Source organism: Geotrypetes seraphini, chromosome 1 (assembly GCF_902459505.1).
Source record: "Geotrypetes seraphini chromosome 1, aGeoSer1.1, whole genome shotgun sequence".
In the NCBI taxonomy this organism is placed as follows: Eukaryota; Metazoa; Chordata; class Amphibia; order Gymnophiona; family Dermophiidae; genus Geotrypetes; species Geotrypetes seraphini.
The window spans coordinates 548,155,152-548,169,603 of record NC_047084.1 but is presented as its reverse complement, the minus strand read 5'-3'; the positions used below and the strand labels follow the sequence as shown (position 1 = coordinate 548,169,603).

The window sequence follows — 14,452 nt, the reverse complement described above, 5'->3', positions numbered from 1 at the left end:
AGTACGCATTTTTTTTTCGTCTTTTCTGAAATCATCCCAAAGTAATAGTGATCTGGATGTGAATCATAAAAAGGGGACTCTGTAGGAGAGAAAAGATATTTGATAATTTTGTATTATATTGAGAATACGCAAGTATGAGGCAAAATAAATATTTTCTTTGATTTTGAAAATATTTGTTTCACAGCTATCCTGTAGGCCTAGGAGCCTTTAGTTTGAAGCAGTTCCCAGGACAGCAGAATTTCCTATACTTTCTACCTTTCAGAACCAGTTTATTCCTACCTAAAACACACACAAGCAGATGTAGTTAAAGGTAAAATGGAGATAAGAGCATTGCTGTTTCTAAAACAGGGCTCAAGGCTGAGAAATAATTATTTATTTATATATCTACCAAGTGATCGCAAAAGTTCAAAAAGTCATGCTACAAACATACCATATACAGTGTACTCAAATATAAGTTGAGACCCCCATTTTTCCCCTAAAAAAGGAGGAAGAATGGTTGACTTGAATATGACAGGGGCTTAATATTCTAGTGCAATGCCCTGCCAGGATCTGCACCCAGTTTCCCCTCCTTCATGCTCTCCTGTGCTAGGCTCTACACTCAACCCCCTTCCAGGTTCTGCACCCATCCCCCCCTCACTACTTGCCAGGCTCCAAATCCAGCCCCTTTCCCTTCCTGCCCCACCAGGCTATGCAGCCAGCCCCCCTCACTACTTGCCAGGCTCAGCACCATGTCCCCCCTCCCTGCCAGGGTCTGCACTATGTCCCAGCTTCCTGCCCTGTACCCTCTTCCCCCTCTGGTGGTCAAGTGGTAGGCTGGGAAAGGAGGGATCCCTCCCATTCCAGCTGATACTAACAATTTTTTTACACACACCCCCTGCGTACATCTTCTCGCATCCCTGGTAATCCAGCTGTGTATGGGCAGGGACGAACTTTCTGTGCTCCTTCCCTGGGCTGCGCCCCTCCTTCTGCACCCATCCTTCTCTTCCTCCAATCTTGTGGTCAGTGGTGCACTGGCACGCAGGAGTGAGCTTCTTGAGCTCCCGCCTGGCCCTGCGCCGTTTCCTAAATGGCGGCCGCCAGTTCTTGTGTCTGACGGCAGCCATTCAGCGAGCGACGCAGGGCCGTGCTGATGTGCTGTTGGCCGTGAGAGCGGAGGGCAAGAAGGAGGGACGCAGGGAAGAAGTGCAGAAAGTTCACTCCTGCCCATACACTGCTGGACCACTAGGGATGCAAGAAGAGGTATGCGGGGGAGGGGAGTAAAAAATTGTTATTATCGGCTGGGACATGAGGGATCCCTCCTGTCCCGGCCTACCAGAGGCATGCATCAAGTCTGGGAGGGGGGCCAGATGATGACCCGAATATAGGACGAGATCCCCAGTTTTGGGCCATTTTTTTGGCCCAAAAATCTTGTCTAATATTCTAGAATATACGGTATATAATTTCCAATCAAATGTGTATATAATCAAAATGTATAAAAATTCTAAAATTACTATTTAAAGGATCCTTTTATCAAGCTGCGGCTGCGGCAAAAAAATGGCTTTAGCACAATTTTTTGCAGATTTTTCCTGCACGCTAAAGCCATTTGTACTACACCTATAAAAATATGGCCCATTTCTATTTTTTTGTATTAATGGCCAATGTATTAATGGCTAATGTTGCAGTTAAGTTTTGTGCATTTACTGCTACCCATTGGCAGTAGTAAGGCCTCATGTGCTATTCTGCACTAACCAGTTAGCACGTGGTAATGTAGCTGTGCTAACTGATTAGTGCAGAAATGCTCCCTTAAAACAAATTTAAAAATATTTTTTTAGTACACAGCTAATGCACACACATTTGACACTTCGATCTCCTTTTAGCGGTTTAACGTGCTCCTTTTTAGTGGTTTAACGTGCGTAATAGCGCGTGCTAATTTGCCGACCGCACTAACCGCTGCCGCCTCCTCTTGAGCAGGCGGTAGTTTTTCGGCTAGCTTGGGGGGTTTTCGGCTAGCGCGAGAGTCACATAATCTGTCCTAGAATCAACTCTGTCACAGAATCTACCAGCTTTCCCTATCCAAAAAGGGAGCTGGGAGTATGTCCACACCTTGTGGAAATAACACTGTTCTCCAGACTTAGATATAAAACTAAGCTGTGTTAGATTGTTAGAAATAAAGGGCACAAAAACTACTGGGAGAACAATGCTAACTCAGATTCCCATACAGTCATGTGGTCTATAAAATATGGCAACTATTCTCTCTCAGCCTGAACAAGAAGGGGGGTGGGGTAGGCATAAGCTCTGTGGTTGCAGCCTATCTCTCTGGGAGAAGCAAAACCCTCTGGGGATTTAAGTCCACAGAGCGCACTTTACTCATACATCTTAGCATAAACACTTTTATATTAGTTTTATACAAGAAACTGAGTAATTGTCCACATAAAATGGGGGCAAAACAGTTTTAGAATCAGACATGCAAACAATTTATAGTGATGAGGAGGGGGAAAAGTTTTTCTCCCTCTCCCTTCATGGTTTATCCTATTAATGCATTTGTCACATTAGATGGTTGCTGATCTTTAAACAAAATGTAATATTAGACAGTGTATCTGAATAAATACATAACACAATTTTAAAATTATTACTTTAAGGAACAAAGAAGTCTTTTTTGCTAAGGTTCACAAATGATTTAGCACATACAAATGATTAGCATACACTAAGGCCCAGATTTTATAAATGGCGCTGGCGTCGTCCACATAAAAAATGGCCGCTGACTTTATCAATCATGCAACGGCACCTTTTATAGAATTGTGTCTCTTTGTGAAAGGTAGGCACCAGAAATGTAGGCCAAGGTTTTCAAGGCCTACATTTCTGGCACCTACCTTTCATGTGAATTGTGGCTACGGAGGCACTTTATAACGCCTAATGCCACTTCCAGCTTTAGTCATGCCTATAGTGGCATTAGGCATCATAAAGCACCTCTGTAGCTGTGATGAAGGCGCAGTTTTTGTAGTCTTAATTATATGTGAACTGAGTTGAGCTCCACTGGGAGATGACCCGGTATATAAACCAAAGATTAGATTAGATTTTTCTTATATAACAGCTTGCAATCGTTATTAAATGACATTTTACACTTAGGTGCCATTAGGGCATCTACAGGCACCTAACTTAAGGCACCGTTTATAGAATGTGGGCCTAAATACTAGACAGCTGATGAGCTGCATGGTACTTAATGCCCACTAATTTGTTAGCTTGTGCTAAATCTGTTAGTGCACCTTAAAGGACCCCCAAGTTATCCAACACTAACACCCATTTGAAAAAGTAACTGCCCCTTAAACTTAATACACTCTTCTCTCAGTATTCACGGGGGTTAGGGGCAGAGCCGGCCCACGAATATTGAAAATTTGCGAATAACTTATGGGTCGACAATGACTCACCCCCGCCTTCCTCCCACCTTCCCCCTGGCATCCCAGACCTTACCTGGTGTTCTAGTGGTCTTTCGGGGCAGGAGTGATCTTCCTACACTCCTGCCCCATGCAGATCACTCATTCAAAATGACTGTCGAGAGTTCCCATAGGAAATTGAAAATAATCGAAATTGCAAGTCCTAAAACTGCAAAACAGGAGGGGGAAGTATAACTGGTTGCACTGCCTTTTAGTAGCAATATTTGCAACCAGATTCTTTCTGTATTTTGATATCTGTCTTTCACATTGCTGTTGAGGAATCTGAGCCCACTTTTTCTTCTTTGAAGAACTGATTTAATTCAAAAACATTTTTCTGGTTTCAGGTCCTGCTACAGCATCTGTAAGAGGTGCAAGTGAGGACTTTGACTAAGCCAATCCAAAACTAATTTTGTTTCTCCTCAGCATTCAGATGTAGACTTCCTGGATTCCGGGCTCTGTGACAGCTTTGGGAGAAATACACTTCTCCCTCCATATCCATGGGGGTTAGGGGCAGAGCTGGCCTCCGAATATTTAAAAAACCCACGAATGATATTCGGGCCGGTTCTTCCCCTAACCCCCGCTTCCCCCTGGCTATTTTAAGCCCTGTAAGCCCCCCCTTAAGCCTTACCTGGTGGTCTAGCGGGTTTTGGGGGCAGGATCAATCTTCCCACGCTCTTGCCCTGTGCAGATCGCTCATAGAAAATGGCTGCCTTGAGCTCCCGTCGTAGTCATTTCCTATGAGCAATCTGCACAGGGCAGGAGCGTGGGAAGATTGCTCCTGCCCCGAAAACCCGCTAGACCACCAGGTAAGGCTTAAGGAGGGGCTTACAGGGCTTAAAATAGCCTGAACAATTTAAATGGGGTTTTTTGTTTTAAAATTGTGAATAACCGAATCCGTGGATGCTGAAACTGCGGATTCAGAGGAGGAAGTGTAGACATCTATATTCCTAAAATAGCTGACATAACTATTTCAGTTTCAACACTTAAATGTCTATGTTGCCATTTAATAACATAGATGTTCATATACTGCTGTGTTCATATCTAATCTAATCTTTGGTTTATATACCGGGTCATCTCCCAGTGGAGCTCGACTCGGTTCATATATAATTAAGACTAGAGTACATAGCAGAAAACATAAGAAAAGCATAAGAAAAATAACTATAATATTATTTAGTTGAGGCTGTAGTTAAACCATTTAAAAATTGCGAGAACATCAAAGTTTTCAGGAATTTACAAAATAATTGCAGCTGGCCTAAAAGCCTAATGGAGTCAGGAAGTTCATTCCAGATCTCTACAAACTTGAAAACAAAAGATTGAGCTTCCCAGCAGATTTAATTCCCTTAAAGGAAGGGAAGGCTAACTTATATCTTTGTGTGTTTCTCAAATGGCAAAGTTTAAGGGTATTCCAACATAAGGGGACATTTAAACTGGATCCTAAAGTGAACTGGGAGCCAGTGAAGCTTTATCAACAAAGGGGAAACATGATCATACTTTCTTTTCCCAAAAATGAGCTTAGCTGCAGTATTCTGTATTAACTGAGTTACAATAATCTAGTTGAGAAAGCACAGTGGATTGTACCAATACTGAGAAATGTTCTTGATGGAATAGTGATCTGACCTTCCTCAACATGTGCAGACTAAAAAAACACTTTTTTTGTCAAGGAATTTATCTGCCCTCTTGATATTTAAGATGTCTATTTTTTTTTCTAAAATGGATGTTCATGCTATTATGATGTATCATGTGTTCCCTGCTAACATTTATCCTATTTATCTTAGGACAAGCAGACAACATATTCTAACATGGGCGACATCATCCACGGAGCCCAGTAACGACAGTGTTAGTGTACTGTCACTTAAAAAAATTTTCAGTCTCGAGATTGCGTACCACACATGCACTGGTGCCTTCCCACCTGATGTCGACTTGCGGAGCCACCAGTTCTCAGTTTTCTGCGGAGCTGAGAAGCCGTGTTCTTGGAGTATCTCCAAGCGTGTCAAACTTTTTTCAAAGATTTTTGCCTTCCCATTTATTATTTTATTATACTTTTGTCATAAAATTGTTTTCTTCTTTTTTTCTCCTGGTAGGGGGAAAAATATCCTTTTTCCAGTGTTTTTTGTTTTCGGGTCCTCGGACACCCCACAGCCTGTTTTCAGGCTGGGAGCACTGACATTTTGAAGGGGTTTGATTCTACTCTACCTCCCTAGACCATTGAGTCCTTTGACCTTGCGTTGGTTGTGTTCCCCTCGATGTCCAGTGACTTCAAGCAATGCACTCAGTGTAACAAGACTGTTTTGGCTACTGATCCACATAACTGGTGCATTCAGTGCCTTGGTCCTGCCCACCGTGCCGAGTCCTGCTTCCACTGTTCTACTCTGCAGAAAAGGTCATTGAAAGCAAGGCAGCTTCAGTATCAAAAACTTTTTGGTTCATTGGGAACAACCAGAATGTCTGCTGACTCCAACGCAAGTGTCCAGAGACCAACTTCAGCATTGGTACCAGTCCAAACATCGACTCCTTGATCCACTTCTATATCATTGGTGCTGCCTCTGTCAGGGGAACAAGCAAAAAAAGGCTAAGAAGCATAAGCACTCTTCCTCATCAAAAAGTGCATCGGCATCTTCTCAGATGTTTACACCATTGACGCATTTCAAGTATCAATGTACTGAGGCAAGATCGCTGCCCCTCCAAGTGGTTCTCCTCTGAAGCATGCCTCTTCATCGAGGTCACTAATGCCTCGACAACCAAGGTAGCCTGCATCATCTCTACCAATGACTTCCATGGTACCGGTGCCATTCCTATAAGACCAAATTAAAGAGCTGGTATAGAGGGAATTGGCTGTGATGCTTCAGTCACATCAAGTGCAAGCACTGGCTACGATGTCTACAGCACCAGCCCAGTTCAAGCAATGCTCCTATCTGTTGTTGAAAGCTAGATCTTGGATGCCATGCCGAAGTCAATCAGTGTCTAGGAGAGCAGCATCATTGAGGGATTGTATCTCTTCTTCCCACTCCAGATGTTCCTTGAGTATATTTGGGGGGTTATCAAAGATGTCAAGGCAGATGACTTTAAAATATGCAATGTCACCTCAGTAACTATTGAAAAATAGACAAATATAGTGTAAAATATAGACAGCAGATATAAATTCTCAAAACTGACACATTTTGATCATTAAATTGAAAATAAAATCATTTTTCCTACCGTTGTTGTTTGGTGATTTCATAAGTGTCTGGTTGCACTTCCTTCTGACTGTGCATCCAATATTTCTTTCTTTCTTTTACATCCAACCTTTCTTTCACAGCCCAGCCCCATCCCCTTTGGGTACAGGTCTCTCTCTCTTTTCCCTCTCTTACCCTTCCCAGATCCAGTGTCAGTTCTCCTTTGTACCTTTGTTCCAGGTCTTCCTCTCTCTCCCTCCTCTGTTATGATCTTCCATCTCTCTGTTCTTCCTCAGGGTCTCTCCCCCTCTGCTCATACCATAGTCCTGCATCTGCCTCCTGAGTTTCTTTGGTCCAGGCCTTTCTCTCTCTAGTCTTTCTTCTGCTTACAAACCCCCCTTTCTCTGCCTCTTTCTCTCCTTCCTTCCTTCCTCCCTCCCTCCTTCCTATGTCCCCCTCACTGCCTTCCAGCCTTTGTCTCACACCTTCCCCAAAGCCAGCCAACCTCCCTTCCTCCCTGCTGCACCAAAGATTGCCTGCCTGTCTGCCTCCCTCCAGCACCGAAGCCTGGCCTACCACAAATTCTTCTGCTTACAGCCCCCCCCCCCCCCGGGGTCCACCGCCCGCTGCTGCTTCCTTTCCCCTCCGCTGCAACTACAGGAAAGGAAGGTCCAGCACTGGCCCACAAGCCTTCCCCTGACATCAATTCTGACATCAGAGAGAAGGTCCGGGCCAACCAATCGCTGCCTGGCTGGCCCGGAACTTCCTCTCCGAAGTCAGAATTGATGTTGGGGAGAAGGCTTGTGGGCCGACGCCTGGACTTTCCTTTACTGCAGTTGCGGCAGCGGCGGGCAGGGAAGCAGGGAGAGAGCTCAGGCTCCATGATCGATTGTCCTGTTGTCCCCACGCACAGCTTTGGGACGCTCTCTCTGAAAACGGGACATTTCGGCGTCCCGAAGCTGTGCATGGGGACAATGAGACAGGGGATCTAACAACAAGATGGTCATGTTCAAAACAGGACATATGGTCACATTATGGATGGCCTACTTACTTAGGGTACTTGGAGCTCTTAAAAGAAAAGTTTCCATATCAATACTATCGAGTTTCAAGCAGCTGAAACACTATACACACATTTCAGGATCGTCTCCTCAATCAAGTACTGCTCATTCAAACGGACAACCAAGTAGCCTTGTACTACGTGAACAAACAGGGTGGAACAGAATCTTGCTTTCTCTACCGGGAAGCAGTACAGATCTGATCCTGGGCTATTCTTGCAACATTTTCCTAAAGACAGTCTAACTAGCAGGAAAACAGAATATCTTGGTTGACAAGTTGAGTAGGATCTTTCAACCATATGAGTGGTCCCTCAGCACCACTACTTTATGTCAGATCTTTGTGGATTGGAGCACTCCAGAAGTAGATCTTTTTGTGTCTCCACAGAGTCACAAACTTCTAAACTTCTGTCCCAGAATCTACACCCCCGATCACTTGGAGTCTGATGCCTTTCTCCTAGACTGGCATGGTAACTTACTTTATGCTTTCCCTCTACTCGGGAAAACTCTACTCAAACTTCACCAAGATCAGACCACTATAATACAGCACCTCGGAGGTCTCGACAACCATGATTCACTCTCGTTCTGCAATACAGTGTATGGGAACCCATCACACTTCCAATCTTTCCAAACGTTGCTGACACAGAATGAAGGATCTCTGTTTCATCCCAGTCTGTTTGTTAGCACTGATACCTCAACGCTTTCTGTACCAGTGTCAGCCATTATTGAAGCTTCCAGAAAACCTTCTACACAACAAAGTTATTGCTTTAAGTGGATTTGTTTCACATCTTGGTGCAATCTCAACTAGCTGAATCCATTTATTTGTCCTATTGAATATCTCTAACTCTGGTCTCAAAACCACTCCAGTCAGAGTTCATCTCAGTACCATTACTGCTTTTCATTCACTTCTGGATAAGAAACAGTTATCTGTACCTACTTTACTTTCCAGATTCATGAAAGGCCTTTTTCATGAAACCACCAATCAAGCCCCCTCCAGTTCCTTGGGATCTTAATGTTATACTTTCCACTCTGATGAAACCTCCGTTTGAACCTCTTTTGGCATCATCTTTAAAGTTTCTCTCTTGGAAAATAATATTTCGACTCTGCAAACACATCTGTATGCTGAGTCAGTGAGCTTCAAACACTTGTGTCAGACCTACTTTATACAATATCTATCATGACAGAGTGGTTCTTCGCACACATCCTAAAATTCCTCCCAAAGCTCATCTTGGAATTTCATCTGATCCAATCTATAGTTCTTCCTGGCTTCTTAGCAAGACCGTATTCGCAGCCTAGAGAAGCAGCACTCCATATATTGGACTGTAAATGTTCTCTAGCTTATTACTTGGATTGCACCAAGTTTCACAGGACTTCTAATGAGCTCTTCTTGCCATTTGATCCTAATAGATTTGAAGCCACCTGATCCCTCAGTTCATATCTTCATATCCCATTACTGTTTGGAGAATCTTTCCAGACACAATAGTCGGTTTGGCCAAGCAGTTCTACAAAATTTATTCTCCATTTAAATACCAACTTCAACCCTGATCCTCGTAGCTAAGGATTTCCACATGTGAGAATATGCTGCCTGCTTGTCCTAGGATAAAGCACAGTTACTTACCTGTAACAGGTGTTATCCGTGGAAAGCAGGAAGATATTCTCACAACTCTTCCATTTCCCCTAGTTGGCTTCTTAGCTTTTTTATTGAACTGATGATCCCACAAGCCGACCCTGAGCGGGAAGGCACTGGCGCATGCGCGGTATGGGAAGTCTTGGGACTGAAAATTTTTTAAAGTGACAATACACTTTAACACTGTCCTTACCAGGTTCTTTGGATGATGTCACCCACATGTGAGAATATCTGCCTGCTGTCCTCGGATAACACCTGTTACAAGTAAGTAACTGTGCTTTCTCTCATATGATTGTTCTATTGTGCTGCTTTTATGTGTATATTTCTGACACTGTATCATGTTGATCCTGTTATTGGGATTCAGTTTGCCTGTCTCCAAGTTTCTCATTGATTGTATTTATGCTTATATTTGATCATTTTATTATTGTTATGCTGTTAACAAAACTATAAGTTTTGTATCAAGCTATATTTGCTGTACATGGACTTGAGTGAATCTTTTCATAAAGGTGGTTAATAAATCCCAGTAAATAAAACATATTTATGGTATGTGTATTGTTCCCCCCCCCCCATTCTTTTGCAGTCTGATACCTATCTCTGCACATCATATCGCCTCCCAGTGGATGATGAAGTCTATGTGGGTGAGTACTGCTGAATGGAAAAAAATTGATTGCATTCTCTTGGTATGGCCAAGAGGTTTCTTTATTTCACTACTGTAAGCTTTAATCCATGATTGTTACTGTTAGTGAAATGTATTGATCCTGCCTACTGTAGAAAGAAACCAGTGAAAGCTACTTAAGAGTCAAGATAACAAACTGTATCTTTTTTTGCGGGACAGTCATGAGTTATTGAGATTTGAATGCAGAAAGCAGATGATTTTTCAGCAAGTACCAGGCAGTCCAATTTATAAGGTATTGTCTTTCTGTCTAAATCTGGATGCTTAATTCCACTTCATTGAGCAGACTGTTTGTTTATTTGCTTGCACTTACTAATATCAATATAGTCCCTATCTGAAAAGACTCATGATTATTTTTGTCTGATTATAAGAAGGTAGCCTAGACAGCATGGATTAGATGCTAGGATTAAATGTGTAGAAAAATATATATATGTGGGTAACACGATGTTTGTATGAAATCTTATATGTAGGAGTATTAAAGATTCCTTAAAGGTGCTAAAAAATAGCCACTGCTTTAGTTCTATTTCATATCAATTTAAACAAAATTTATCAAGCAGTCGTTAACAATTAATTGAATAAAGTTTCCATTTGAAATCATTATATAATTCTTGTTTCGGAACGGAGGTGAGCATATCATAACTTAGTAAGATGGTCAGATCATAGGACCTCCTATGATCTGTATATCATTTTAGGTCTGGGAGTTTGCATTGATACATCAGCGCTGGTGGTGGCTGTTTCCACCTAAGATAAGTGTTGCCTTTCCACATTATATTATGACTATTTGTTATTTTCGATAAAAAAGGTTTTTTGCACATGAAATATAGGAAGAAAGGTTTTTACATGACCAATTAACACATTTTTTAGCACTTGTGGATAATTAATTGAAATGGTAGTGTGATAAAAAAGGTTTTTTGTATATGAAATATAGAAAGAAAGGTTTTTGTATGATCAATTAATATAAAAAATTTTTAGCACTTGTGCATAATCAATTGAAACGGTAGGGAGAGGAGGGTCAAAGCATAAATGATTATAATACTACATTCAGGATGTGGACCTGAAATGATATACAGATCATAGGAGGTCCTATGATCTATCTTAATAAGTTATGATATGCTCACCTCCGATCCTATTAAGATCTTTGGATGATGGCTATGGTCTTAAACAGTGGCTATAAGCAGGAAGGGATTATTGCCTTGAGAAAACCTTAATAAGTGAAACATGTTGGCCTGACATCCCTGCACATCGACCACTAAGCTAAGTACCGTATTTTCTCGCATATAACGCGCGCGTTATACGTGGTTTTTACGTACCGCGCATACCCTTGCACGTTATATGCGTGAGCGCGTTGTACAAATTTTTTTTACATAGTTCCCCCCCGACGTCCGATTCACCCCCTCGCAGGACCGCTCGCACCCCCACCCCGAAGGACCGCTCGCACGCACTCCCACCCGCACCCGCACCCCCACCCTGAAGGACCGCTCGCACCCCCACAGCCTCCCGACCGACCCCCCATCATGTAGAAGCTCCTACTGGTGTCCTGCTGCTTCCTCTTGGCGGTCCCAACACCCGACACGATCGGGGCAAGAGGGAGCTCAAGCCCTCTTGCCCCAGCCAACCGCGGCACCCCCGACACGATCGGGGCAAGAGGGAGCTCAAGCCCTCTTGCCCCAGCCAACCGCGGCACCCCCGACACGATCGAGGCAAGAGGGAGCTCAAGCCCTCTTGCCCCCCCCCCCCCGACTCCCCGACACGATCAGGGCAAAAGGGAGCCCAAGCCCTCTTGCCCCGCCGACTCCCCAACTCCCCGACAATATCGGGCCAGGAGGGAGCCCAAGTCCTCCTGGCCCTGGCGACCCCCCCCCCCGCTAGTTGTTCGGGCCAGGAGGGAGCCCAAACCCTCCTGGCCACGTCGACCCCCTACCCCCACCCCGCACTACATTACGGGCAGGAGGGATCCCAGGCCCTCCTGCCCTCGACGCAAACCCCCCTCCCCCCAACGACCCCCCCAAGAACCTCCAACCGCCCCCCAGCTGACCCGCGACCCCCCTGGCCGACCCCCACGACACCCCCACCCCCCTTCCCTGTACCTTTGTGTAGTTGGCCGGACAGACGGAAGCCAAACCCGCCTGTCCGGCAGGCAGCCAACGACGGAATGAGGCCGGATTGGCCCATCCGTCCCAAAGCTCCGCCTACTGGTGGTGCCTAAGGCGCCTGGGCCAATCAGAATAGGCCCGGGAGCCTTAGGTCCCTCCTGGGGGCGGGGCCTTGGGCACATGGTCGGGTTGGGCCCACCTGGGGGCGGGGCCTGAGGCACATGGGCCCAACCCGACCATGTGCCCGAGGCCCCACCCCCAGGAGGGACATAAGGCTCCCGGGCCTATTCTGATTGGCCCAGGCACCTTAGGCCCCACCAGTAGGCTGAGCTTTGGGACGGATGGGCCAATCCGGCCTCATTCCGTCGTTGGCTGCCTGCCGGACAGGCGGGTTTGGCTCCCGTCTGTCCGGCCAACTACACAAAGGTACGGGGAGGGGGGGGGGGGGTGTCATGGGGGTCGGCCAGGGGGGTCGCGGGTCGGCTGGGGGGGCGGTCGGAGGTTCTTGGGGGGTGGGCGGTCGTTGGGGGGAGGGGGGTTTGCGTCGAGGGCAGGAGGGCCTGGGATCCCTCCTGCCCGTAATGTAGTGCGGGGTGGGGGTAGGGGGTCGCCGTGGCCAGGAGGGTTTGGGCTCCCTCCTGGCCCGAACAACTAGCGGGGGGGGGGGGGTCGCCAGGGCCAGGAGGACTTTGGCTCCCTCCTGGCCCAATATTGTCGGGGGAGTTGGGGAGTCGGCGGGGCAAGGGGGCTTGGGCTCCCTTTTGCCCCGATCGTGTCGGGGAGTCGGGGGGGGCAAGAGGGCTTGAGCTCCCTCTTGCCCCGATCGTATCGGGGGTGCCGCGGTTGGCTGGGCGAAGAGGGCTTGAGCTCCCTCTTGCCCCGATCGTGTCGGGGAGTCGGGACCGCCAAGAGGAAGCAGCAGGACACCGGTAGGAGCTTCTACATGATGGGGGGGTCGGGAGGCTGTGGGGGTGCAAGCGGTCCTTCAGGGTGGGGGTGCGGGTGGGAGTGCGTGTGAGCGGTCCTTCGGGGTGGGGGTGCAGGTGCATGCGAGCGGTCCTTCGGGGTGGGGGTGCGAGCGGTCCTGCGGGGGGGGGTGAATTGGACGTCGGGCGGGCATCAGGCTTTCAGGGTGGGGACAGGACTTCAAGGGGGAGAGGGAGAGTCGGGGCGGGCGAAAGGAGAGTCGGACAGCATGCGCGGTATACGGGTGTGCGCGGTATATAAAAATTTCTGTACATAAATTTGTGTTTTTCGCGTGCTATACCCGTGAGCGCGTTTTACACGGGTGCGCGTTATCTACGTGAAAATACGGTATTTATATATTTAATAGCATTATTAAATTGAATAAAAGTTAAACAAGTAAAAATTAAGTTTGAATAGGTCCAATGAGGAGAGGACATTTAAGCCACGGACTATGAATGTACTGAGTCCCTGGTGATGTCGCTGAAGACTGTCACTGTTTGCTACTGAGAAATATATTGGTCACTGTTTAAATATAGGAACAGTTACCTAACAGCAGTTGAGGATTAAATGTGTCAGTATTTTAGGTTTGTGTATCAGCATTTTCAGGTACATTAGACAGAGTATGAGCCCACCGGGATAGATAGGGAAAATGCTTGAGTACCTGATTGTAAACTGCTTAGATAACTTTGATAAGCGGTATATAAATACCTAAAATTTAAATACATTTTTAAATCATATAAGTAGGTGGTCAAACTAAGCCCTGTTGCCCATTTTTTAAAAATTGGGTTTTTGTTTTTAAACAGCACAATTGTAGTGTTCTAGTTCTGTCGCGCTACTGTTCTGACAAGGCAATCCGGTGTGCAATATGTTGAATAGTCAGCATTATCTCACAATTTTGGGGTGTAACTTTTCCACTTTCCCTCCCAACTCTTGTTTGTATTATATGAAAGAATTTTGTTAATATGTTAGTCTCTTTGTACTATACTCTATTTTTAATTTTGTTCATCGCTTAGTAATTCTAATAAGCGATTAATCAAATATGCTAATAAACTTGAAACTTGATAAGAACACTTTCTTTTGAATTAACTATTTACTTTTGTACACAGAAACCATAAACATATTCACATTTTCACTGAATGCTTGGCCCTATTTACCAGTAGGGATGTGAGGGAGGCATTACCCTGACAGCCATATAAGGTGCTCTTTCTTTATGCTGTTTGCACAGGGGCACTTCTTGTACTTCTGCCATCCACAGACTCACTGCTGTCTGGCTGTCCTAGCCCCAGGCATCACAAATAGCAAAGATATAATCTAGGTGCCCACATGCGTTGGCACTAGGTATGATTCTATAAGTCTACTCTAGTCTAGTCTTTAGTTTATATACCGGGTCATCTCCTAACAGAGCTTGACTCGGTTCACAAATAATTAAAGACCAAAATACATAAAAGAATGCATACCTAAGAAAGTGAATGTAAAAAT

At 45.3% G+C, this 14,452-nt stretch overlaps 1 protein-coding gene across 5 annotated transcripts in view; it reads left to right on the top strand.

The window, feature by feature from the left end:
* Window positions 1–14,452, top strand: part of PAM (peptidylglycine alpha-amidating monooxygenase) — a 616,313-nt gene that overhangs the window by 202,605 nt on the left and 399,256 nt on the right. For all 5 annotated transcript variants that reach the window (XM_033929183.1, XM_033929181.1, XM_033929180.1 and 2 more), the window contains one exon: window positions 9,822–9,879. In XM_033929183.1, the coding sequence (XP_033785074.1) occupies window positions 9,822–9,879 (58 nt within the window). The remainder of the gene's footprint in view (window positions 1–9,821; window positions 9,880–14,452) is intronic.